Source organism: Ovis aries, chromosome 21 (genome assembly GCF_016772045.2).
Source record: "Ovis aries strain OAR_USU_Benz2616 breed Rambouillet chromosome 21, ARS-UI_Ramb_v3.0, whole genome shotgun sequence".
NCBI classification, from domain to species: domain Eukaryota; kingdom Metazoa; phylum Chordata; class Mammalia; order Artiodactyla; family Bovidae; genus Ovis; species Ovis aries.
Window position 1 is genome coordinate 42,846,861 of NC_056074.1, and position 25,312 is coordinate 42,872,172.

Genomic DNA, 25,312 nt, shown 5'->3' on the forward strand with positions numbered 1-25,312 from the left:
TTGCACCTGTGCTACTCTGGAGCCTGGGGGCTGCAACTGCTGAAGCCCGTGCGCCCCAGAGCCCCTGCTCCACAGCAAGGGAGGCCCACACGCTGCAAGGAAGAGTAGCCCCCACTTGCTGCAACCGAGAGAAGCCCCTGGGCAGCAACGAAGACCCAGCACAGCCAAAAACAAATAAAGACGAAAACCCAGTTGCCACTTCCAAAGAGCCAAGAGCAAAAGCAGATGTTCGGGAGCAAAAACAGGGTACTGAGCATGCCCCCTGCACACAGAGCCACCAAAGGGTGGGCAGACCACCTAAGCCACTGTGCCCCACCTGGCCGGACCCCTGGACACACCCCTACCCTCGCCCCCTGTAAGGAACCAGTTAGTCCCTGCCAGCCCCAGGGGAGGGAGCCAGGGAACCTGTTACTTGTTCTCGCTCCCCTCTGCAGCAGCAGGATCCCCGATAAAACCTTGCCTGAATTTCTTGTCTGGCCTCTGATCAATTTCTATTGGTGAAGGAGGCCAAGAACCCCGGTCGGTAATAGGAGACGAGAGCTGGGAGCAGACTCTCGGCCTCTGGTCCATGGGCAGGAGTCCTGCTGGGACCCCCGTGTCTGACGTTCACGGTGGGAAAAGCACGTGCATCTCCCGTTTCACGTTCTCCTTGGTTGAGATCGCATGAAGGACCAGGGTTGGTGTTCCTGAATTTACACTGGGGTGCTCCTCTCCTGTGTCTCCCTGTTGTTCCCCTCCCTGGCCCCAACACGGTCAGGGACCCGTGTCAAGGCTGGAGTTGTTATAACTCCTGGAGTAAGGGGAGCTCGGTCCTGGAAGGGGGAACATTGGTCTCGGGGCGCCCAGCTCCCCATTGCAGACCCTGCTGTCATCTGGCAGGACCAGGGAGGGGTGGGCGGCAGTGACAGGGGAGGACAGCCCAGTAAATGTCGGCTGGGTGCAGCCTCGGTGTGACTTGGCCAAGGAGGCGCCCGTGAACCCAGGGCCAGCAGAGCTAAGGCAATGCTCAGGGTGCTTGCTTGGACAGCAAGGAGATCAAACCAGTCCATCCTAAAGGAAATCAACCATGAATATTCATTGGAAGGACTGATGCTGAAGCTGAAGCTCTAATACTTTGGCCACATGATGGGAAGAGCCGACTCATTGGAAAAGACCCTGATGCTGGGAAAGATTGAGGGCAGGAGAAGAAGGGGGCGACTGAGGATGAGATGGTTGGATGGCATCACCGACTCAATGGACATGAGTTTGAGCAAGCCCCGGGAGATAGTGGAGGATAGGGAAGCCTGATGTACCACAGTCAATGAGGCTGCAAAGAGTCGAACACGACTTAGGAACTGAACAGCAACAACAAAAACTCAGTGTGACCCCCAAAAGTGTCCCGATAGCACCAAGTGCCCCTTGGTGGGCAAGCCACTTCGGTGAGACCCACTGCTTTAAATTGGCCCCACTGTACAGAGGAGGAAACTGAGGCTCGAGAGCAGCCAATGGCTGCCTCAAGGGCGACCTGGGGTCACTGCTCTGCTCACCTGCTGTTGGCCCCCAGCTTTGAGGGTGCGAGGTGATCCAGACTCTTCTGACCCCTGCGGCCTCCTCTCCATGCTTCCTCAAGCCCAGCGCCCAGGTGGGCTGTGAGTGCTGGGAGATTTGAGGCTGATGCTGTCGTGGGAAGAGACGCCCAGGGCCAGGTCGGAACCCAGGTGTGCGCTCGGCAGGAAGTATCACAGGAGAGATGGGCCGCCCTGCAGAGGGTTATCTTAATCCCTGGTTTCCTTTGCTTCTCCTCCTGGCTCTCCTCCTGCTTCTGAAACAAGTCTTAGAGATCACCGCCCCCACCCAAACACACACACACACACACACACACACACACACACATCATACAAAGGGGTTTTCACACCTGGAAGCGCCCTGGGCTTCATAGACTTTGTGTTGTGACTGAAGGGGCTCATTTCCTGATAGAGGGAAGCCATCCTTTGGCCCTTATGCAACAGCGGCTTGGCTGGGGAGTCTGTATTGTCCTGTGCCCCCAGCCACGGACCAGCATCTTAATGCGCCGATTTACCTGGAAACACGAGACGCCCCATCCAGGCTTAGCCCCACTGACGACATCTGAGTTCAGATTATGTGGTGAGAAATGTCGGAAATAACTGGGGGTTTGTGGGTGGTGGTGGGGGAGGAGTGAAACCCCACTTGGCTGGCATCTCAACAGCATGGCTAGATTCCCAAACTATGGGGTTGGCCAAAAAGTTCGCTTGGATTTTTTCTGTCACATCTTGCAGAAAACCCTGAACAAACTTTTGGCCAACCCAGTAGTACAACCGTGACTTGTCTTGTGAAGCGTCTGTTCATATCCGCCACTGTATCTGTGTGACAGCCCTCCTGTGGCATTGCCTGCAGCCCCACTACTTTCTGGGAAAAGCGACAACAGGTGACAGTGTGTGACTGGCCCATGGGGTCCCACAGGATGGTGCTCGTGGTGTCCAAGCTCCTGGGCGGCACCAGGAGGGGGCTTCTTCTGGGCAGTGATTGAACTCCCAGTGGAAGCAGCTGCTCTGAGCTCTGCCAAGGTCAGATGGGACAGGATGGCCGTTTTGCAGGATGATTTAAGAGGAAACTTAAAAGCAACATCAGCTCCTCCTTTGAAGAAGTGGGCAGAGAGGGGTTTGGAGAGAGAATGCAGAGACTCCTTGGGTGGGGCCAGCCAGGCTCCTTAGCTCTGTGCGCGCAAGCTCAGTCTTGTCTCTTTGCGACCCCACGGAGTGTAGCCCGCCAGGCTTCTCTGTCCATGGTATTTCCCAGGCAGGGATGATGGAGTGAGTTGCTATTTCTTCCTCCAGGGGAAATTCCCTATTCAAGGATCGAACTTCTATCTCCTGCATCTCCTTCATTGGAGGAGAATTCTTTACCCACTGAGTCAACAGGGAAGCCTAAGTTCTGTAGTTTGTTAAAAATATCTGGCCCACAGGATTCACAGTGTCATTTGCAGAATGCCAGTCATGGCTGGCTGTTGACCCCTCTCTGGTCTCCCTTCTCCCTTTCTGAGGAACCTGCAGAGGTTGATCTGATGGAAATGTTCCCAGTCAGAACTCCTGACCTCCTGGCTGCTTTGGAATCCAGGGCATGTGACACCATTCTTGCCAAAGGGATGTAAGCAGAAGTCAGCTAGAGATTTCCTGGTTGGCTTTTGCTTTTCTGGTATCGGCATCATTGCCCGCCCCCCCCCCCCCCCCGCCTGCCCCCACCTCAAACGCTTTTCTTCCTCTTGGACTATGGGCTAAAGGCTGGAGGTGCAGCAGCCATTTTTGTCCATGAAGATGAGAGTTCAACCTCAGGAGGCTGGAGTCAGAAGCATTTGGATATTGATGGCATACTGTCCTAACCCTTGTTGGGGGAGAAAACTAAACTCCATGGGTTAAGCCTCTGTTGGGAGTCTCAAACTCCTTCTGACTGCTGCATACATCTCCGTCTGGTGTATATAGTTCAGTTCAGCTCAGTCGCTCAGTCGTGTCTGACTCTTTGTGATCCCATGGACTGCAGCATGCCAGGTCTCCCTGTCCATCACTAACTCCCAGAGTTTACTCAAACTCATGTCCGTTGAATCAGTGATGCCATCCAACCATCTCATTCTCTGTCGTCCCCTTCTCCTCCTGCCTTCAATCTTTCCCAGCATCAGGGTCTTTTAAAATGAGTCAGTTCTTCACATCAAGTGGCCAAAGTATTGGAGTTTTAGCTTCAACATCAGTCCTTCCAATGAATATTCAGGACTGATTTCTTTTAGGATGGACTGGTTGGATCTCCTTGCAGTCCAGGGGACTCTCAAGAGTCTTCTCCAACACCACAGTTCAAAAGCATCAGTTCTTCAGTGCTCAACTTTCTTTATAGTCCAACTCTCACGTCCATACATGACCACTGGCAAAACCATAGCTTTGACTAGACGGACCTTTGTTGTCAAAGTAATGTCTCTGCTTTTTAATATACTGTCTAGGTTTCCCTGGTGGCTCAGATGGTAAAGCATCTTTCTGCAATGCAGGAGACCCGGGTTTGATCCCTGGGTTGGGAAGGTCCTCTGGAGAAGGAAATGGCAGCCCACTCCAGCATTCTTGCCTGGAAAATCCCATGGACGGTGGAGCCTGGTGGGCTACAGTCCCTGGGGTCGCAAAGAGTCGGACACGACTGAGCGAGTTCACTTACTCTTTCAGGTTGGTCATAACTTTCCTTCCAAGGAGCAAGCTTCTTTTAATTTTATGGCTGGAGTCACCATCTGCAGTGATTTTGGAGCCCCCAAAAGATAAAGTCAGCCACTGTTTCCCCATCTATTTGTCATGAAGTGATGGGACCAGATGCCATGATCTTAGTTTTCTGAATGTTGAATTTTAAGCCCACTTTTTCTATCTCCTCTTTCACCCTCATCAAGAAGCTCTTGAGTCCCTCTTTGCTTTCTGCCATGATGGTGGTATCATCTGCATTTCTGGGATGTTATTGATGTTTCTCCTGGCAGTTTTGATTCCAGCTTATGCTTCACCAAGTCCAGCATTTCACATGACGTACTCTGCATGGAAGTTAAATAAGCAGCGTGACAATATTCAGCCTTGATGCACTCCTTTCCCAATTTGGAACCAGTACTTAACATGTATTTCCTCCTAAGGCACCTTGCAGACTCCCTGTGCTCAGCATCTCAGCACCAAGTCAGGGAAGGGTGGGGCGTGGCATTTTGAACAGCAATGTAATCAGCAAAACACACAAAAACGGGCCACTAAGTAGACCACAAAAAGTGAAAGTGAAAGTCACGTCCGATTCTTTGCAACCCCATGGACTATACAGTCCATGTCCGTGAAATTCTCTAGGCCAGAACACTGGAGTGGGTAGCCTTTCCCTTCTTCAGGGGATCTTCCCAACCCAGGAATCAAACCGGGGTTTCCTGCGTTGCAGGTGGATTCTTTACCAACTCGGCTATGAGGGATGCTAGTTTACAGTATGGGAGAGGGAACCAGAGGCAGATGGTGGCTTTGCTGGCTCTCGGCTGGGAACCTGTGTGCCTCAGATAACTCAGGTGCTTTATCACTCTGCACACGTGTGCACATTTCATGAAAGTATTGCTCTTGTTGCACATTGACTTTGGGGATACAGGGACATTTCAGCACGTAGGTGAATTTGCAAACATGAAATCTGTGGATAGCGAGAATGAGCCGTGCTAATTAAACAGGACCTCAGCAGCAAAGAGGAAAAAGAAGGAGCTGCTTGGAGACTGACCTGGGATAGAGAGGTCAGCAGAGACTCCTCGAGAAAGAGGAATTACAGCCAGAGTCTGAAGGTGGGGAGGAGTCAGCCTGTGAAAGCAGTTCAGGGTTCAAGAGTGTCTTTTCTCAAGGTCAAGTTCAGAGTAGACACGGCTTCATTTAGCATAACCTTGGGGCAGAGGGATTTACCTCTGTCTTTTCTTTTGAGCTGCTATGTGGCAGGTCTTTTCTCTCCTTGTAGCTTCTTTTAGGTTGTTTATTTTTCTTGTCATTTTATTCTCTCTTCCTCGACTACTTTGAAACATAGATTCCATTTATACTCATTCAACGGTGACCCTGGAGACTTTTACCAGGTGTATTGAACTTTCACGTGTCTAATCAACCTTTTATACTCCTTCCACATGGAACAAGAGTTCAGAATATGCCACTCCCCTTCTGACTTACAGTGATGGTGTCATGTATTTTACGTCTAATTTTAACTTCCCCAAGTTAGACCTGACTTTCCTTGTTTTACGCAGTCAACGTTTGTTCAGATTTACCCAGATATTCCCCTTACACTTTGCTCATGATTTTTTTTTTTCATTTTGAATCTTCCTTCAGCGGTTATTCCCCTTTGGCCTGAAATATGTCTTCTGGGATCGCTTTTACTGGCAGTGTATTTGAGGCAAGCATCTACATTTTTTACTTGTCTAAAAATAAGTTGATCAACTTCTTCTCATGTGGTTTGCACTTTTTGTGTGAAGATAGCCCTGCCCCAAGGCTATGAACATGTTACTCTACAAGGTTCTCTGAAACTTTGATAGATTTGCTTCTCACATTGAATAGCAAATCCACCTGGAGCTGATTTTTGTGTGAGGTGTGAGGTAGGGGTCTGCGTCAACCCTTAGTGTTCTCCAACCTAACATTTGTTGTTGTTGTTGAGGTGCTAAAGTCATGTCTGACTCTTTTTGACCCCATGAACTGCAGCAAGCCAGGATTCCCTGTCCTTCACTATCTCCTGGAGTTTGCTCAAACTCATGTCCAGTGAGTCGGTGATGCCATCCAACCATCTCATCCTCTGTTGCCCCCTTCTCCTCCCGCCCTCAGTCTTTCCCAGCATGAGTCTTCTCCAATAAGTCAGCTCTTTGCATCAGGTGACCAAAGTATCAGAGCTTCAGCTTTAGCATCAGTCCTTCCAGTGACTATTCAGGGTTTATTTCTTTTAGGATTGACTGGTTTGATCTCCTTGCTGACTCCTCTCAAGCGTCTTCTCCAGCACCACAGTTCAAAAGCATCAATTCTTCCGTGCTCAGCCTTCTTTATGGTACAGCTTGCGCATCTGTACGTGACCACTGGAAAAGCATAGCTTTGACTATACAGACCTTCGTTGGCAAAGTGATGTCTCTGTTTTTCAAACATGGTCTAGGTTTGCCATAGCTTTTCTTCCAACATTTAGTGGTCTAAATATTTCAGGTCCATGGTGGGGGTGCAAGCCCCCATGGAGAGGTTTATCAAATATCTACGCTATATAACAAATCACCACCAACATGGCTTAAAGCCACACCTGCTTATAAACTCCTAGTTCTTTTAGGCAGAGGTCCAGGTGGGTTTTGATGTGTTTTCTGCTCAGGTTCTCATAAGAGATCAGAGCTATGGTCTCACCTGGAGGCTCTGGGGTGGAAGCCACTTCCAAGCTCATGTGGTTGTTGACAGAATTCAGTTCTTTGCAGTTACAGGACTGCGTCCTCCACCTTTTCTCACTGGCCGTCAGCCAGGGGTCACTGTCTGTCCTGGCTCCTAGAGGTGGCCCTCAGGTCCTAGTCGTGTCTCCCCTCTCTTACTCCCCACAGTGTGGCAGCTCCTCTATTCAAAGCTGGCAGGAGCATCTCACTCGTCTCTGCTGCCAGAACCTTGTACAGCATAACCTGCCCCTTTGTGGGAGTGACCGTCTCATCACATCTGTGTTGGCCACAAACATGGACATGCGTGGAAGGGGGCATCTCTCCCATCACACGTCACTTCCTGGGAGAAGCTCTAGGAGCCAAATGTGACATGTCTCGTGATCCTCCGTCTGCCTCCCTAATTGGGGAACACTTCTTTTCCAGTCTTTATACATTTAACTTACTTTTTCTTGCTTCACTCTCCCTTAGGGCCTTTAGTACAATTGATCAATTTGACTGCAATACTTTTAGAGCTTACGTTCCTCAAAACACCATAAAAGGCACAAAAAGACAAATCGCAAACTTAGAGGAGAGACTGCGATGCATAGAAATGGCAATGAATTAGTGTGAAGAAAAGGTCAGGTTTTAAAAAAGTATTTTATTTAGGTACTTTGGCTGTGCTGGGTCTTAGCTGATGCGCAGGCTTGTCTCTCGCTGCAGCAAGTGGGGACCACTCTCTAGTTTCAGTGTAGGAGCGTCTTCCTTGGTGACGTCTTCTGTAGTGGAGCACAGGCTCTCAGCTGGTAAAGAATCCCGCCTGTAATGCAGGAGACCCGGGTTCGATCCCTGGGTTGGGAAGATCCCCTGGAGAAGGGAAGGGCTACCCACTCCAGTATTTTGGGCTTCCCTTGTGGCTCAGCTGATAAAGAATCCCGCCTGCAATGTGGGAGACCCGGGTTCGATCCCTGGGTTGGGAAGATCCCCTGGAGAAGGGAAGGGCTACCCACTCCAGCATTCTGGCCTAGAGAATTCCATGGGCTGTACAGTCCATGGCGTCACAAAGAGTCGGACACGACTGAGCAGCTTTCACTCACTTTCAGGCTCTAGTTGCAGCACGTGAGCTCCAGAGCACAGGCTCAGTGGCTGGGGAGCACGGGCTCAGTGGCTGGGGAGCACGGGCTCAGTGGCTGGGGAGCACGGGCTCAGTGGTTGGGGTGCATGGGCTCAGTGGCTGGGGAGCACGGGCTCAGTGGCTGGGGAGCACGGGCTCAGTGGCTGGGGTGCACAGCCTCAGTGCTTGGGGTGCACAGGCTCAGTGCTTGGGGTGCACAGGCTTAGATGCCCCCTGGCACGTGGATCTTCATGGACCAGGGATTGAGCCCACATACCCCGAATTGGCAGGTGATCCTTTACCACTGAGGCAGCAGGGAAGCTCCAAAAGGTAAGTTTAAGATAGGGTTTAAGATAGGGTTTACTATGATTTAGGTATGGCAAGGTCAACCGATCAGGAGATGACTGCCGGTGGAAGTCGTGGAAGGATGCTGTTGGAAGGATGCTTTGTCACTGACAGTTCTCAAGAGAAGGTAGCTGCCACCCAGGGAAGGACCACTGCTGGTCAGGAGGGGAGAACATGGTCACGAATCTTTATTGTGGGTTCCCCTGGAAGGAGTAGGTGAGACGAGGAAGCAGGCGGAGGGTGGGCAGGTGGGATGATTTCAGGCGGCTCTGGGGCACAGGGCCTGTCCTTTGTTGCCTGTCCAGAGTGATCAGTGCAGGGGATGGTAGCCCTGAGTCTGGGAGCCCAGTGAAGAAGGTGGTCAGGTTTCAGGCTCTGGATGGTTGGCTTGTATTTGAGAAGCATGTGCACGGGTGATTCATTTGCCCCCTGTAGGCACTGGCTGACCCTGGGAGTGGCAGTCCGCCTAGGGTCAGGAATTCCCAGATGCCGAAGCATCAGCACACAGCAAACAAAAGGAGTGGTTAATATAATCACGCTCTGGCTCAATCGTGTCTGACTCTTTGCGACCCTGTAGACTGTAGCCCACCAGGCTTCTCTGCGCATGGGATTCTCCAGGCAAGAATACTGGAGCGGGCTGCCATTCTCTCTTCCAGAGGATCTTTCCGACCTAGAGATAGAACCCACGTCTCCTTCGTCTCCTGCCTTGCAGGCGGATTCTTTACTGGTGAGCCGCTGGCGAAGCCTGGTTAATACAACGAAGAGCACCTGGAAAATCATCGAGAGAGACCAACAGCCCTGTAAGCCAAAGACTCAACTGTAGCTTCACAGCAGAGGAAATCTAGTACAAGAACCAGAAACAAAGGTGCAGATTAAAACCACAATATGGCACAAAAAAACCCAAAAAAAATCCCCTACAGTAAGATGCCAGTTCTTATCCATCAGATGGGCAAACATTAGAAAGTGGCTGCTGGAGGTGGAACTTGGTGCCACCACTTTGGAAAACAAGTCGGCATTTTTATCATGAAGTTACAGATACGTGTTCCCTTTAGCCAAGCACGTGCATTTGCAGATACGTTCCCCAAAGGATGCTCCAGCACGTCTTTATTTAAATGCTTTTGGGTGAACACATTACTTTAAGTAGTCATTTTGTTAGGGGAAGCACACTGATCGAAACCGTCCACCCTGGCCAGGCACCAAAAAAACCATTCGCATGAGTTGTTTTATGACAGGAGATCCTGATAAGGAGTACGGAACTAATAAGCCACCACCAACCGGAGGAGTTCAGGAAAGGTCTAAAGGAGACACCATGTGTCCATCCACTTCCCAGAATCCCTCTCGCTAGCATCCATCTCGGCTGAGCGATGCGTGCGCCACCAGGAGAGACTCTGAATTAGAATGACTGGCCAAAGACCGCCCGGAAACTAATCCCATCACCATAAAGCCCGACATGGCGAGCCACGCGGCAGAGCAGTTCTCCTGGGTTCTCTTACCCTACTGCTCTCCACCCGGGTGTCCTTTCCCAATAAAGTCTCTTGCTTTGTCAGCACATGTGTTTCCTTGGACAATTCATTTCCCAGTGTTAGACAAGAGCCCAGTTTCGGGCCCTGGAAGGGGTCCCCCTTTCTGCAACAATTTTACTCCAACAACCTAGAGATGTGACCCTGGGGACGTACCTGAGCCAGCCCATGGCCTGTTGAAACACGTGGGCTAGCCCATGGCTAGGGATACACCTGGGCCAGTCCACAGCCAGGACTTGAGTCTATGTCCTGATGAAACACCGTGGCTAGCCCATGGCCTAATGATACGCCTGGGCCCACAGCCGGGGGACATAACTGAGCCAGCCTGAGCTGGCTTCTGTCCCTGATAACTGACATGTCGCCCACTGGTGACAGTGGAGACTCAGGAAGTGTGTGGACAGGAGCCCTCGGGTGGTTGTGAGAGGGTGGTGTTTCTGAGAGGACAGGAGATTCTCCCCAAGGCCACACCTTGGAGGCAGTAGGGCTCTTTCTTGTGGCTCATTTCAGTCTCAAGAGCCCATGAATGTCCCCTAGTCCCCAGCCTGCCACCCCCCAGCATGAAGCCTGTTTCTGAGAGTCACACACTCATGTCAAAAAAATCATTCTGCACAGCAGGCTTCCCCAATCCTTGTTCGCCACCATTTCCTTTTTTTTTTTTTTTTTTTCCCCTTTAAATTTAGAAATTGAGAGAGAGAAAATCTAGGCTGGGTCACGCTTGGGAAAATGCTGAAATTTTTTTTCTCTTCTGCTCAGTACATTTCTTTTATCTTAAAAAAAAATTAATACCATTAGGTCATCTCCCTCCCCCCCCCTTTTTATTTCTGGGAAAAATCTTCATTTTGTGTATTTCTCAAGCATCTTGACATTCCGTCTGAGACTAGCAGCCGGATCACTTCCTCCCAGTCCCTCTCAAAATTCCTGCTGGTTTTATCTCTTGCAAATGCCTTAGTGTTGCAAAGCAAATCCCCCCTCACTCTGTCTTTCTGCTCGCCTCTCTGTGAAAAAGAAAGGGCCCCCGGCTCTCAGTGAGGTCCTCGGGCAGCCCAGATGCCTCCCTCAGCGCCTTCAAAGGTGCCTCCTCTGGGCCCACCAACCTCTGCCTATTAACTCTTTCAAAGTGTATTTGTCAGCATGTGAAAGCTGTCTGGGTTCATTGATAGAAAAGGTATTGTTTTTTAGGACTGTTTTGTATTAACAGGTTGCATCGGGGACAGTCTGCATTTACAAAGGGCTGTAGGTCCCTTTCACCTACTTGCTGCTGTAAAAGATGAAAGGATGGGGTTGGAGACCCCCCTGCCGCCCCTGCACCCTTGCCAGAACATGCTTCATGGAAGAGGTGGGCAGCTTGGAGGTTACTTCTCCCCAAACCCTAAAGAGTTAACGTGCAATGGTTAAAACTCCTCTCTTTGGCCCCTGGTCCCTTATTCTAATGTATGAACTCTCATTCAGACGTGAGCAAGCTGCATGTGCGTCTGGGGCTTGGCGACAGCTTGCCTCCTCTGGGTGACAGGATGGTCCCTGCCGAAATGTTTGTAAAAGCACAAGGTTATAAACACCCCGGGCTCACCGAGACGTAATCGCTTCTTTTGCAGGCAGGTCTCTGCAGCCCCCACGATCCAAGAGGGGTTCACTTTGTCTCGCTCCGGCCTGGGGACTCTGGGCCCGAGGTGAGAAAAGTGAACCAAGGTTATTAAGAATTCTGACAAGGTAGGCTGAATAAATTGTGTTTTCTTTGTGAGCCTTAATCCGGTGTTGTATTGGCTTCTCGGACATGGCTAATTTATTTGGAATTTCATTCTGTTCCTGACAGCGTCCTTGACTAGCTGTTTGATCACCCCCGAGCAAAGTTACATACCAGCTTTCAACTGCTGGCGGGGCCCCGGTGTGATTTTTCTCAAGTGCGTTCTCCTGGGCTCCGCTTTATGTTTGCAGGAGGACATTTCCAATGGCGGGGGCCGCCCCTTGTTAGAGAGAAACCCGGGCTGGCGCAGGGCTCTCCCTCAATGAGGAAGCTTTCCACTCTTCCCCACTCGTCCCTCTGTTTGGGATTCTAATCTGCCTTTGTGGAGCAGACAGAAAGAAAATTAATTTTCTCCCCGTCTGCGAGGAGCAAGAGTGGCAGTGGAGACCTGGTTTGAAATGCAAGCTGTGTTGATTTCAGCGGCTGCACCCGCTGGGTCTTCGGATGCAGTATTCTCAGGGGAAAAAATGGATCAACCACAAACCTTCCTGGGGAGCTAGCTCTAGGGTCTCCTTCGAGCTTAGGGGCCTCTGGCATTTCCCTCCATCTGGGCAGAAACAGGAGTTGACACCCACTCTGTTAACTCACACATGCACGCAATGTTTGCTTTTTGTTTTTCGGTAATAATAAGTGTGTCTTGCTTTTGCCAGAAGTAAAATGAATCATGATTTTCAGTAAGACTCCAATACTTTGGAGGATCTCACTCTCAGCCCTGTTGTAGCTGGTGGCTTGACCATTTGGGCAGAATCTGGTCTAATAAAACTTGGGCCTGCTTTGATTGGGCTTCTTGACGTCGGCCCATGAAGATGTGCTTCCTGAGGGCCTTCTAGGTGCATGAACTGTGCTTAGCCCTGGGGGCTCTGGTGGGAGCTCACATTCTGGGAATACATATAGGATTTCAGAGGATGGTAGGTGTGTGATGATAACACACAGAGCTAACCAACCAAGCACCAGGGTGAGATGCCGGACTCAGCTTTGCTCACTGGGCCCCGCATTTGAGTCAGGGGAGTCCTCTGGGTCTTTATGACATTTGAGCAGCGCTTTCATCTCCTGCAGAGGGTTCTGACCCCTGGTCTGACTTGCAGACCATGAGGGAGGGGCTACTGTCCCCTTTGATGGAGGAGGAAGCGGAGGCCAGAGCAATGTTGAGACACCCTGATGGAGACACAGCTTGTTTAGGGCGAGCGGGATGCTTGGGGCTCGTTCCAGGGTCGTGACCTCCAGAGACAGCAGATCTGGCTGGGGACACAGCTGTGCATCTACTTTGTCCGTCTAAAGTCCCCGGCGCCTGCATTGGGTAGACCTTCCCCAGGAGAAGGTAGTCCTGGGCCGGCTGCACCCCACCCAGCGGAGAGGGACTATTTGCTTCCTGCTGGGACCTCGCCTGTGGACCGGGGTCATCTGCTGGGTATTGTTAAGGGGCTGATGAGAGAGGACTTGCTGGGTGCTGCTTCAGAGCTTGGACACGGCGTGCAGGAAGAGTCCCTGGCCCTTAAAGTAACTGTCCTGAAAGTAACCTGGGTCCCCCACTCTGTCCTCAGCGACCCAGGTGGACCCTCCACTGGCTGGGCCCTGGAGTTGGGGCAAACTCTAGCTCCCGTGGCCAGGATACTCACTGAGGCCTGGGTCGTGTTTGGGAGGCAGTGCAGGACCCTGGGGACCCGGGAGGGAGGAGGGGTTGGGCGGGAGGCAGGAGGGAAAAGCCAAGGGGAGCTTCAACTTAAGGCACAGTCCTGAACTCACCGTGATCTCGGGGGGCGATGTGAGGGCTGTGTGACCTTTGAACTTGCCTTGACCCCCAGCAGAGGAGCTTGCCTTTCATCCCTCCTGGGGTCAGTCCCTGGTGAAAGGTGGACTGGGAGGGTGTGAATCCCTGGGCGCTGGGGTGACTCCTGTGATCTGGGATGTCCCTGGAGAAGGGTCGGGGACAGAGGGATGTGGGAGGGTCCCAGGGGCCGGGGAGGAGCCCACCCTCACTGCTGGTGGGGGGGTCACTTGGGGTGTTTCCTCCCTGAGTTGGGGTCCCTGCGCCCACCCCATGGGACACTGCAGGTACAGGCCACTTGCTGTCACCTTATTACCTCCCCCTGTGGGTGAGGGTCACCTTGTCCATCATAAGCCCCCGCAGCTGCGTCAGGTAGACCTCACCCAGGACAAGACCATTCTGGGCTGGCTGGACCCCGTCCAGGGAAGGAGACTGTTCACTTTCTCTCCTGAAGGGCTTGCTGACCTTGGCCTCCCCAACTCCAGAGGCCCGGGGACATCTGAACAGGAAGCGGAGGACTCCATGACCCTGGAGAGTGTCGGGGCGTGGAGGTCATGTGACTGAGGTGATGTTGACTTTGTGTGCCGACTGTGTGCGCGCAATCAGAGCCGCTTATCCGAGGCTAAGGCCACCTTGTCCCCACTGCCGGGTCAGGGCGTGCGGGCTGGGAGGCTGAGGACGGGCCACCCTCGTCCAGTGTGCGCCCCTGTCTCTGGCCGCCCAGGACGCCCACCAGGAGACGCCGACCTCCCAGAGAAGTGAGAAGCTGAGAAATTAGCTTCTCCTCCCTCCCCGCGCTCAGCCACTTCCCCTGGGAGCCTCACTCCACGTGCAGGTGGGTTCTCGAAGTCGGGGGGAGGGTGGTGCTTGTGAAGGCCCCTAGGGACATTCTGCAACGTCCTGGAAGCCCTTATCCAGTCTCCACACCCCGGGGGGTGCTCTGCTTCATTAATGACGCCATGTTAGGCTCCTACGATCTAAATTCCCACATGGGTTTGAAGAGGTCGTCAAACAAAGCTCTGTGAAGGGCAGACGAGCCCAGGGCTGAACATTACCTGACAGTCTACTCTGCAGACACGCTGGACACCTGGCCAGGCCACTGGCTGGTGGCTCTCTCTGTGGATGGAGGTGGAAATGTGCCCTGGCTTCCCACCCAGGGCACAGTCAGGCTTGGAGCACTCTCGACAGAGCCTTTGTAGGTCATAGTGAGGGCTGGGCTCCTGGGTAAGGGGGGAGGGTGCAAGTGGGGAGCTCATCATGGGTCTGGCCCACAGCTGGATCACCTAGGAGTGACCACATCAGCTTTTCCACTGCCCATCTTACCCTGGCTTCCTGTCAAAGTCTCTGCATTTACTGCTTAGCTAGAAACTTCCAGAAAGCCTGGCTGGACTCACATTTTCACTTTGTAGATGGAGGACAAATTCAAGAATGGAGGCTCCTCAGCTTTCTCCCTGGCTTGAGTCCCTGGAGGTGGGCCATTTCCTGGCGAGAGCACAGCTAGACTCCCTGGATCTGGCATTTGGGGGCCAGGGCACCTCCTGACCTCCAGCTTGCACCCCTTTGTGTTATGGGACCAGGGGATCGGGGTTGGAAGAGGCCAGGCTGTCTCTTCGTCCACGAGAAACCTGGCTGTGGAAGGCCAGCCATGGACTTGGGATGGCAAAGTCTGCGGAGGTGTGCGCGTCCTGGTGTGTGTGTGTGCATGCGTGTTATAGGTGCAGGGGTGTGTGTGTGTGTTATAGGTGCAGGCATGTATGTGTATACCTGTGTTCTCACCTGTGTGTGTTCGTGTGTGCACATGAGCACGCAGCAGGCAGAGAAAGGCGGGACGAGGGTGCGGTCACTCCAGCCGCGTGGTGGAGACATTTCTGCCCGGGTCCTCTTCGGGGACAAGAGCGCAGCCAGTGATTCCACGCCCAGGGCCCTTGCTGGTCCTGTGTGGACACTGTCCCTTGGGCCTCCCCATGGCCCTTCAAGGCAGAACTGTCACTCGCCCCCGTTTCCGATAAGCTTTGCACCAGGAGGATGAGCACTGAGCTCGGTCACTCCATGTCTGCGGTGGGCCCTGGACGGAGGCCCTGCACAGTGTGAGGGGGGGGCCGCAGGCCGACCGTCCAGCCCGGGCTGCGGGCGGCGTCCAAGGCCCTCGGTGGGCCGCTGGGGGGTGATCTGGGGACCGGCCCGGGCCTTCCTGGGTGATTAAGCAGGTTCCCCTCCGGAGCCGCCCGCGCCGTCCCCGCCCCCGCCAGCCCGCGCTGCCCACCCCCGCGGGCGGCGGGCGGCGGGCGGCGGGCGGGCGGCCTTTGAGGCGCTGGCGGCCCGTGCGCTAATTGAGCTCGCCGGGGTCGCCTGTGGGCGCGGGGCGCCGGGTCTCACCTTCGCGCCCCTCTGCTCCCCTTTCATCCGCACAGCTCCCGCCGGCCCTCCCGCCGGGCCGCCCGGCCCCTCCCGCCCGGCCTGCTGCCGCCGCCGCGGGCCCGCGGCCGCTGGACAGCGCCGGCCTCCAGAAGTGATAGCTAATTGGGCAGAGAAAGGGCCCGATTGTCTGGCGCGGCCGGAAGAGCGGGCGTGGGCGGCTGAAAGCGCCCGGAGAAGGTGGCCGGCTTCGCCCAGCAGCTGCCGCCGGGGACGTTTGGAGATTACGTCAGCGCCGGGCCGCGAGCCTCCCGCCCGGCCGGACAATGCGGCCCTTGTCGGCCCCGAGCGCCGCCCGCGCGCGCTGAATGGCGCGGGGCCTCTTCTCCAAGGAGGCCGCTCGCCGTCCCCGAGCTGTCCTCTCCCGCCGGGGAGGCCCCTGCGCTGCGGCGCGGAGGGAGCGGGCTCGGCGCCTTAAGGAGGAGACCCCCGGGCTGGACGGCTAGCGGGGGGCGCGGGGGGCCGCTCCTCTGGTGGGGGCGGGTGCCCGCTGGCCTCGCCATGGCCTCCTGGCTCGGGGGCGGCACGGGCCCCGACCCGCTCCTGGTCCTGCTGGTCATCATCTTGTTGGCTCGCTTCCTTCTGTGGTCCTGCCTGGGCACCTACATCGATTACAGACTGGGCCGGCGGCAGCTGCGCAAACCCAAGGAGGACTAGGGCCTCCTGCGGCCCGTGGCGGGAGCTCCAGGCACCCGGGAGCCCTCCCGCAGGGAGAGTGTGTCCCACAGAGGATCTGTCCTGGGGCCGGGGTGGGGGTGGGGCCGGGTGCGGAGCGGGGAGCCCAGCCCCGCAGCCCACCTGCCGGGCAGAGATGGCCCAGCCCCACCAGGACTGTCCTGGCCACCTCCCGCATCCCACGTCAGGGAGTGGAGAGCCCCTGCCTGTCTGTCCACCAGGCTGTGGGGTCCCCTGTCAGAGTGAGTGGTCCTGGCACTGGGTCTCACTTTTAGACTTTCTCTATTTCCAATTCTTTATGAATCTGTTTGCAGGAGGAGGCGCGGGGTGAGCCAGAAGGGCTGGTCTGGGGGGAGGACGGTGGCACAAGGACAGGCGTGACCACATCACAGGCCGGCCCTGCCTCCTACAGCCACCCTGGGCCCCGCCTCCAGCAGGGAGGACAGTAACCACAAGCTGTGCCTTGGTTTCCCCAGCGCAGACCCCTGGGGGGCTCTCAAGACAGACTTGTGACTATGAGTCCAAGTCCAGCTCCAGGCCGTGGACAAACTCTCTTTCCTCATCTCTTAAATGGGTGCACTAGTCCCTGTTCCCCGCACCTCCCCCAGAAGGTTATTACCAGTAGGGTCAGGTGAGGGGTGGGCTGAGCCATCCCCCTCCCGCTGCCACCGTCCCCCTCCCCCTGCCACCGTCCCCCTCCCCCTACTGTCTGTAACCTGCAGGACATGGAGGATGGTTTAGTGAAGCCACGGGACCCAAGGCCCTCTGCTCCTTTGTGCTTTCAAGGATGTGGCTGAGACGTCCCTGAGAAGACGGACAGGCAGGGAAACTACTGGAGCCCAAGAAGCCACTGCCCTCTGTGCCCTCATCCCATCACACCCTGAACTAAAGGGGCAGCATGAGGTGGCTCCGTGCTTCTCGATCTGGCGGCAGAGTTGAATCACTCCGGACGTTTTGGCAATGCCAGTGGCTGAGTCCCCCAGACTGAGAAGCAGCGGCTAATTCGAGATGTTCCTGGCAGGCTGGAGCCTGGTGACACTGTGAATTCCAAAAGGGTTTGGCTCAGCTGGAATCTTCAGTGGCTATCAGAGGTCTGGAGTCACTGAGCTGGGTGAGCGGACACTTGGGCCCTGGTAGCTGGGAGCCATCTGCCTTCGCATCCTGGCAGAAGGGACCACGGCGTGATCCGTCCAGGCCTGTGTACGTGGCTGTCCTCTGGGCAGTCGTATAGCCAGTGGCCGAGCAGAACTCTGCTTCTTTGTAAGGACGATTGGTCACGGGGTGTCTGAGTGCTCTGATCACCGGGTTAGGGGAGGGATGTTCTTGTTCTCTTTAGGGAAACTTATCTAATTTTCTTTAAAATGATCATGTGTGATTTTGCTGATCTTTCTAAGGAAGGGGAATCACATTAGTTGTCGTGAGCATATGCTAGTGGAGGGAAGTTTGCCTGGTATTGCCAGGTTTTAAAACAGAAAGTCCCATGGCCTGAGAAACCCCTCCATCCTGGGCAAAGCAGTCCCTTGGATGGAGGGAGAAATCAGATGTTCACAAGACACACGCAAGTCTGCCCCACTGTTGAGTGTGTGTGACCTGCGTGTAGCCTGCATGGGACCTGCGTGTCCACATGGGCATGTAGATTTGAGGTCTACCGTTTGGTCCATGGGGCTTCCCTGGTGGCCCAGTGGTAAAGAGCCCGTCTGCCCATTCAGGAGATTTGAGATGTGGGTTCGATCCCTGGGTCAAGAAGATCCCCTGGAGGAGGAAATGGCAACCCACTCCAGTATTCTTGCCTGGAGAATTCCATGCACAGAGGAGCCTGTTGGGCTAAAGTCCATAGGGTCACAAAGAATCAGATACAACTTAGTGACTGAACAACAATAACAACAACAGTTTTTGTCCATGAGCTAGTATTCCAGCATTCTTGCTAGAGTTGGGGAGGGACTCACTCTTCTGTTGGGCTTGTCCAGTGGAGTGATGGAACCATGGGAGAAGACAGGATTCTGCCAACATTGTCTGAGCCCCTTTCCAGTTTCATTGACCTATAGATTTCTCATCTCTTTTCCTTAAGCCAGTTTACATTGGTTTCTGTTACTTGCAACTGACAAAATTAGCCACCAGAATTTTGTCAAAATTATTCATCAGAGTACAAGTCTTGTGTATCCACACATTGGCAATTTACAACCTCCTGACATGGGCCTGACTCAGTGTAGGCACTTGAAACATTGTGGCTGGGTGAATAAGAGGCTGTGCCCTGGTCACAGGTAGGCAGTGTTTGCACTCAGTGCAAGGAACAGAGACAACAAGAGAAGCTTTTGTTTTTTTCTTTCCATTTTTCGTTTACATGGAGCAAAATGTCTGGCAGTTGGCAATCCTAGGCTGGAGTACGGCAGCTCCATGAGGTCATCAAGAACCCACACCCTTCTGTATTTCTACTCTGCCATCCTTAGGATGTAGCTTTGGTCTTCATGGTTACAAGAAGGCTGCAGCTACTCCAGGCAGCTTGAGTGAGTTCCAGTCAGGACGAGAAAGAAAGGGGTGATGGAGAGGGAGAGGTCTCTATATCAGAGAGGCAAAGCTTCCTGGAAACCCTTAGTTTCACGCCATGAACTAGAATTACGTCCCACGGCATCTCTAGATGCTGAAACATTGTTTCTTGGCCGTTCTTTGTAACTGCAGCCTATAGCCGGGCACACTATTTGGGGGTCTTTGTGTGCCTTGAATGGCATGTTTACGTGCTCGTTTTGCCTTTGTCTGCCTTTGAGAAATATCAGCCATGCTCAGCTGTCCTGGGCAGCTTCACCCTGGAGTCAGAGGGTGGAGCTTCTCATGGTTCCTTGGGGGCTCTTAAGAGTTTGGTCCAATAAGAAGTCCAAGGATGAAAGAAACTTATTCCTTCTTAGAGATGCTTGGAGATGCTTCTTTAGTCACACCTGGTAGCAACAGGCAGACTGGAAGGTACCACATGGAAGGTAGGCAGTGAATAGCTGAAGGCTGAGTGACTGACAGTGAAGGGCAGCAGGTGGATAAATGGAGGGGTAGTTCCAGTCCTTAACTTGGAAAGTATCACTGGGGCTCATAATCTCACAACGTGGGAGGCACCACAAGTACCATGTTAAAGGTAGAGTAGAACTTGCCCTTCAGGTCGCCTGCAGGCTGGGAGCCAAGACATGGGCAGCTAGACTGGAAACGCGTGCACGAGGCACCCGAGGCTCTTAACCACCAAGGCTGTGGCCAGTGTAAATTGAAATGTCCTGTAAGTGTGAAACACACCAGATTTTGAAGGCTGGGTGCAGAAACTAATGTAAAATCTAATTAACAATGGTTTTCTAGTGATTATGTATTGAAATGATAATATTTTGGACACTTTGGGTTAAATAAAACATTAAGGTTAATCTCATCTGTTTCTCTGAATGCACCTTAGTGTGGCTACTGGAAAACTTAAAATTATATATGTAACTTGCATTATTTTTTTTACACTGCACGGACTGCAGCAGACCTTTATAATGCAGTGAGAGTGTTATGGTGGGCGAGTGGACTGCTTGTCATGGGAACACAGAAGGGCACTTCCTGGAGGAGGGGTCCTAAGTGATAATGTAAATACGTCAAACTAGAACCTGTGAGATGCAGCTAAAGCAGTCCTTGGAGGAAAAGCTATAGCCACAAATGCCTTTATTAATAAACATGAAGAGAAGTGAAGTCAAAGTCGCTCAGTCTTGTCTGACTCTTTGCGACCCCATGGACTGTATAGTCCATGAAATTCTCCAGGCCAGAATACTGGAGTGGGTAGCCTTTCCCTTCTCTGGGAGATCTTCCCAACCCAGGGATCGAACCCAGGTCTCCTGCATTGCAGGCCGATTGTTTACCAGCTGAGTCACAAGGAAAGCCCAAAAATACTGGAGTGGGTAGCCTATCTCTTCTCCAGTGGATCTTCCTGACCCAGGAATCAAACAGGGGTCTCCTGCATTGCAGGTGGGTTCGTTACCAGCTGAGCCATCAGGAAAGCATGAAAGAATAAAAATTGATGAATTAAGCGTATGACTCAATACATCTAAGATAACAGTAGAGAAAGCTAAGAAAAACAGAAGGCAGAAATGAAGAGAGGAAACTGATGTATTACTAACGATAGAACAAACAAATGTGTCCAAGTCCTGTGTTTCCTTTTTTTTTTTTTTTTTTTAAGAAAACTACTTCTTCTGCACTCTTTCTCTTCCCCGTGTGTTTTCTGGCTGTGGTGGGTCTTGGTGCTGCGCACGGGCTTTCTCTAGCTGCTGTGAGCCGGGGCTGCTCTTTGCTGCGGGGTGTGGGCCTCTCACTGTGGTGGTCTCTCTCATTGTGGAGCGTGGGCTCTGGGCACCCGGCTTCACAGTTGTAGCACGTGGGCTCAGCAGTTGTGGACCAGGGGCTGAGATGCTCATTGGCATAAGGGATCTTCCTAGACTAGGGACTGTACCAGTGTCCCTTGCATCGCAAGGCAGATTCTTAACCACTGAACCCCCAGGGAAGCCCTTCTTCTTCTTGTTTTTGTGTTAAAACACACACGCCATCAAATTTACCATCTTACCCATTTTAAAGTGTTTGTCTCACTTGTGTTTTTGAGCGGAAGAAACTCAACACTAAAAGGGACCCGATTAACCAACCCAACCCAGAAAAAAGAAGAAAACACACAAAGTTAAAAAGTCTGTGGGGAACCAACTAGAGAGACGTGGGAAACTCAGGTCCCAGCAAACAGGTTCTGGTGTATGCGAAGGATTTTGGGAATTTGAAAATATAAGGAACACATTTTATATATTAAAAAAAAATGGCCCCCAAAGAGATGTAAAAATCTGTACAAATGGATTACCCTTGGAGAAATAAGTCATCCAGGTCTACACTCCTTAAAAAAAGGATAAAGGCCCAGAATGTTTCAGAGGAAGACCTCTTACAATACTCCAAAAGAACAGATAATACAATACTACTTAAACTGCCCTAGTGCCTAAGAGAAGGACAGCTCCCAATTCTTTTTTATGTCGTTGTTGGTCAGTTGCTAAGTCACGTCCGACTCTGCGGAGTTTTATGTAGTAAACATTTATTGAGCAAACTCCAGGAGGTAGTGAAGGACAGGGAAGCCTGGTGTGCTGCGATCCTTGGGGTCACAGAGAGTTGGACATGACTGAGCGACTGAACAACAATTTATTGATACCGAAATCCACCAAAAGTAGCTCAGAAAGAGAAAACGCAGACCAGTTTCACTTAGGAATACTGATTTAAAAAAAAAACCACCCATTAAATTAAGCGTTACATTAGAGGGGTAAAACATGGGGACCAAGTGGTGTGGGTTCCAGAAATGTAAGGATGGCTGAACATTAGGAAGTCAGTTAACATAATTTATGATATAAACAACTCCAAAGAGAAAAACTTTTGATAACTTCCTTTGATATATTGCCAAAGATATTTGGATAACACTCACTTCCAATCTCAAACTCTGAATCAGACAGAAATAGATAATAGACCAATATGTTTTTAACCTGCAAAAATAGTTCTCTCTGAATAGGAAAATGCAATATTATGATTCACAGAGGATGAGATGGTTGGATGGCATCACAGACTCAATGGACATGATTTTGGGTAAATTCCGGGAATTGGTGATGGACAGGGAGGCTTGGGGTGATGCAGTCCATGGGGCCACAAAGAGTCGGACACAACTGAGCGGCTGAACTGAACTGATGATTAACAGGGAAATACCACAGCCCCATAAGGTACATACTATGGTATCCATTATACAGATGGGAACACCGAGGCACAGAGAGGTTGAGTAATCAACTTGGGGAGGAGAAAACGCATCGTTATTTACAGTGAGATGGAGGATTTTCCTGGAAAAAACGAAGGAAAATCCATGAAAACGACTGACAACAGAATCCAGTACGGGGAGTGAGTTTCAACCAGTGTGTGGGAACCGCCTACGGCAGCAGTTTATCAGGAGCTGTGATGGCATGAAGGACCCCATTTATAAGAGCCACATAGGGAAAAACTACTTAGGGGCCAGCTCCATGATGACACGTTAGCTGCCGTGGGTGGCCGAGTCATTCCCTTTTGTCGGTTTTACAGTCACTGTGGGTAGGATTCATCGGTGAGATTCATTGGGGGCATGACGCCCGAGGCTGACTGTTTGGAAGAAGTGGCCGGGGGCAGAGGAAGTTCAGACCTTGAGGACAGACAAACCGTACCATACCTGTCTCTCTCACTTGCTACCTTGATGCCCAGTGACCTGCAGGGGAAGCTGGCACCTGTGCCGCCTTGTGGTCCACGCTCATGGCCTGGGACACAGAGATGCCGTGGCCACCATCACGCCTGGGGCTGCGGTGGGCCTGCATGCACGGAAGATGATGGCGCCTCCAGAGACACGGGCGCGATCCCTGGGTCAGGAAGATCCCCTGGAGGAGGACATGGCAGCCCACTCCAGTATTCCTGCCTGGAGAATCCCCATGGACAGAGGAGCCTGGCTGGCTACGGTCCACGGGGTTGCAAAGAGTCAGACACGACTGAGCGACTGGGCATCCGTGCACGCATAGCCGATTAACAATGTTGTGATGGTTTTAGGTGAATGTCGGCGGCCCCGTGTCACCACTCTGCGTGTGGGGAGAACCGGACAGGGCGCCGAGACCTCAGAAAACACCTCATCCGTCCCTTCCTCATTCCCTAAGGTGCCTCCCTCTGCCCAGCAAGTGTGTCCTGGGCATCCCGAGACTGCTGTTCCAGAGGAGCAGGTGGAGGCAGTGACTGCCTTGCCGCTCAGCCAGGCTCGGCCTCCGGGTCGGGGGACACAGCGGCCCAGCTCCTGCCCCCTTGCCCGCTGGGCTGGGCCTCCCCCGAGAGCAGCCCGCAGAGCCCCCATGGTGGAGATGAGTCACCGGGTCTAAAAATAAAAAGAGTTAAGTCATGAAACAGCGCCTTTCCTTTTTAAGCCAGATGTGCTGCTGAGGGATTCCCAGCAGCCCTCGGCCTCATCCCGCCGCCGGGGGGCTGTCTCACTCACTCACACCCACCCGTAGGTTTCAGCACCTGCACAGCCTTGGAACAAGAGTGGGGTGGATGGAGAGGTGGTCCCTGCCTCAGTGGGGAAAACAGACGAGGTGAAAGTAATGCCCACGTCAGGCAGATGGTCACAAAGACTATAACCATGGGGTGGAGTGTCACGAATATACATACAGGGGTGCGTGTGTGCTAAGTCGCTTCAGTCGTGTCCATCTCTTTGTGACCCCATCCACTGTACTCTGTCCGTGGGATTTTCCAGGCGAGAATACTGGAGTGAGTTGCCGTTTCCTCCTCCAGGGAATCTTCCCAATCCAGGGATCAAACCTGTGTCTCTTATATCTCCCGCACTGGCAGGTGGATTCTTTACCCGCTATATACATGGGAGGGGGAGTTAACTCTCTCAGGGTCTGGGGAAGGCTTCCTGGGGGAGGTGTCTCTGGAAATAAGACTTCTGAGAGATGGGAAAGGGACAGGAGCTTGGGCAGAGGTCAGGGCATCTGGACCATCGAAGTGATATGAGAGGAGGAGTCAGGGGTCTGAGATGCATCAGGGACAGGACTGGGGCAACTTTCTTCACGCCCAGGGGTTCAGGAGATTGTCACCAGGGAAGCATGCATCATGGGGACAAGTCACGGGGAATTACGGGCTTGTTATCCTGAGCTTCATCATGAGCTTCCCTGGTGGCTCAGATGGTAAAGAGTCTGCCCGCAATGCGGGAGACCCAGGTTCAATCCCTGGGTCAGGAAGATCCCCTGGAGAAGAACATGGCAACCCACTCCAGTAGTCTTGCCTGGACAATCCCATGGACAGAGGCGCCTCGTGGGTTACAGTCCACGGGGTTGCAAAGAGTCAGACGCGACTGAGGGGCTAATAAACACTCATCATCATTAAAGGGGGGCGAAGGCGGGTGTGCGGCTTCTGCAAAGAGCTGAGCCCGTGCACAGAGCTTGCCCACGTCATGTTGCAGGAAGGCGAGAGGCCTCCCCAGGGCTGTTTCTTGGCGAGTCGGGTGGGGCTTTTCTGTTTGTCGCAAGAATGTGGCTGAAGCTGATGAGATGATAAGAGCCCCTCATTCTTGAGGGGTGCGAGGCTCCTGGTCCCCTCCGGCTGAAAGTGCAGAATGTCCCCAGCTGTCAACCCCACCCCATCCACCTCCAGCCTAAAGGGGGGGCCTGGGGGTTATCAGTGAGTGGTTACCATGGCATCCAGGTGATTCTGTCTCTCCTGGCCAGGCCAAGGTTGGGAGGGCTCCATAAAACCACTCAGAACATGGGGTGCCTGAAGGAGGCCAGGGGGTGGGGAGAAAGCTTTCTGCTGAGGGGAATCCTGGCTGCTGGTTGCTGCCGGCTCAGAACCTGGGAGGAGGGAGAGGCCCTGGGGAGCTCAGCTGAGATTCCTGGCCGTGGGGGGTCAGGCACGACCTGCTGGTACCTGCTTCCCTCCTGTGAATTCAGGCAGCTGGAGACTGGCTGCAGCACCCCTCAGGGCAGAATGAGGAGGGAGACAGCGGGATAACCTGCATGGACGCCCTTAGGCATGGCGAGTGCTGCAGAGACCCTGATTTCCCCACAGGATCAGGTCACCGCCCTCATCGTCCTTACTGCCAGGACGCCGGAGGCCCAGCTGAGCAGGGTCAGTCCCCAGCTCTCCCAGGGGCAGGTGTGCTGTGATGGACACCCTGTGGTGCACCGGGCTGTGGTCGTTAGGATGCGCAAAGGAGAGATGCAGGCAAATGCCAGCTACACCCTTGAAAAGGAAGCGATTCCCTTGGTGTGGACAGGCAATGCGAAGGAATGAACCCAGCTCCTTGGGGAGCCCCACGGCACGGGCTTCAACCGCCCTCAAACTCCGGGGC

The 25,312-nt window shown here is 53.1% G+C and overlaps 1 protein-coding gene across 2 annotated transcripts; it reads left to right on the plus strand.

Moving 5' to 3' along the window:
* The first annotated feature begins 13,913 nt into the window (after nucleotides 1-13,913).
* Nucleotides 13,914-23,367, plus strand: SMIM38 (small integral membrane protein 38). 2 transcript variants are annotated; one of them, XR_006057455.1, is made up of 2 exons: nucleotides 13,914-14,191; nucleotides 23,023-23,367. XR_006057455.1 is itself a non-coding variant. In XM_042237859.2 (2 exons), exon 2 carries the CDS (start codon nucleotides 16,273-16,275, stop codon nucleotides 16,426-16,428), a length of 156 nt encoding a protein of 51 aa, XP_042093793.1. In that variant the 5' UTR covers nucleotides 13,942-14,191; nucleotides 15,768-16,272; the 3' UTR covers nucleotides 16,429-23,367. The 2 variants fall into 2 exon arrangements, 1 of the variants encoding a protein (XP_042093793.1); XM_042237859.2 differs by having other exon boundaries at nucleotides 13,942-14,191; nucleotides 15,768-23,367.
* The last annotated feature ends 1,945 nt before the right edge of the window (nucleotides 23,368-25,312 follow it).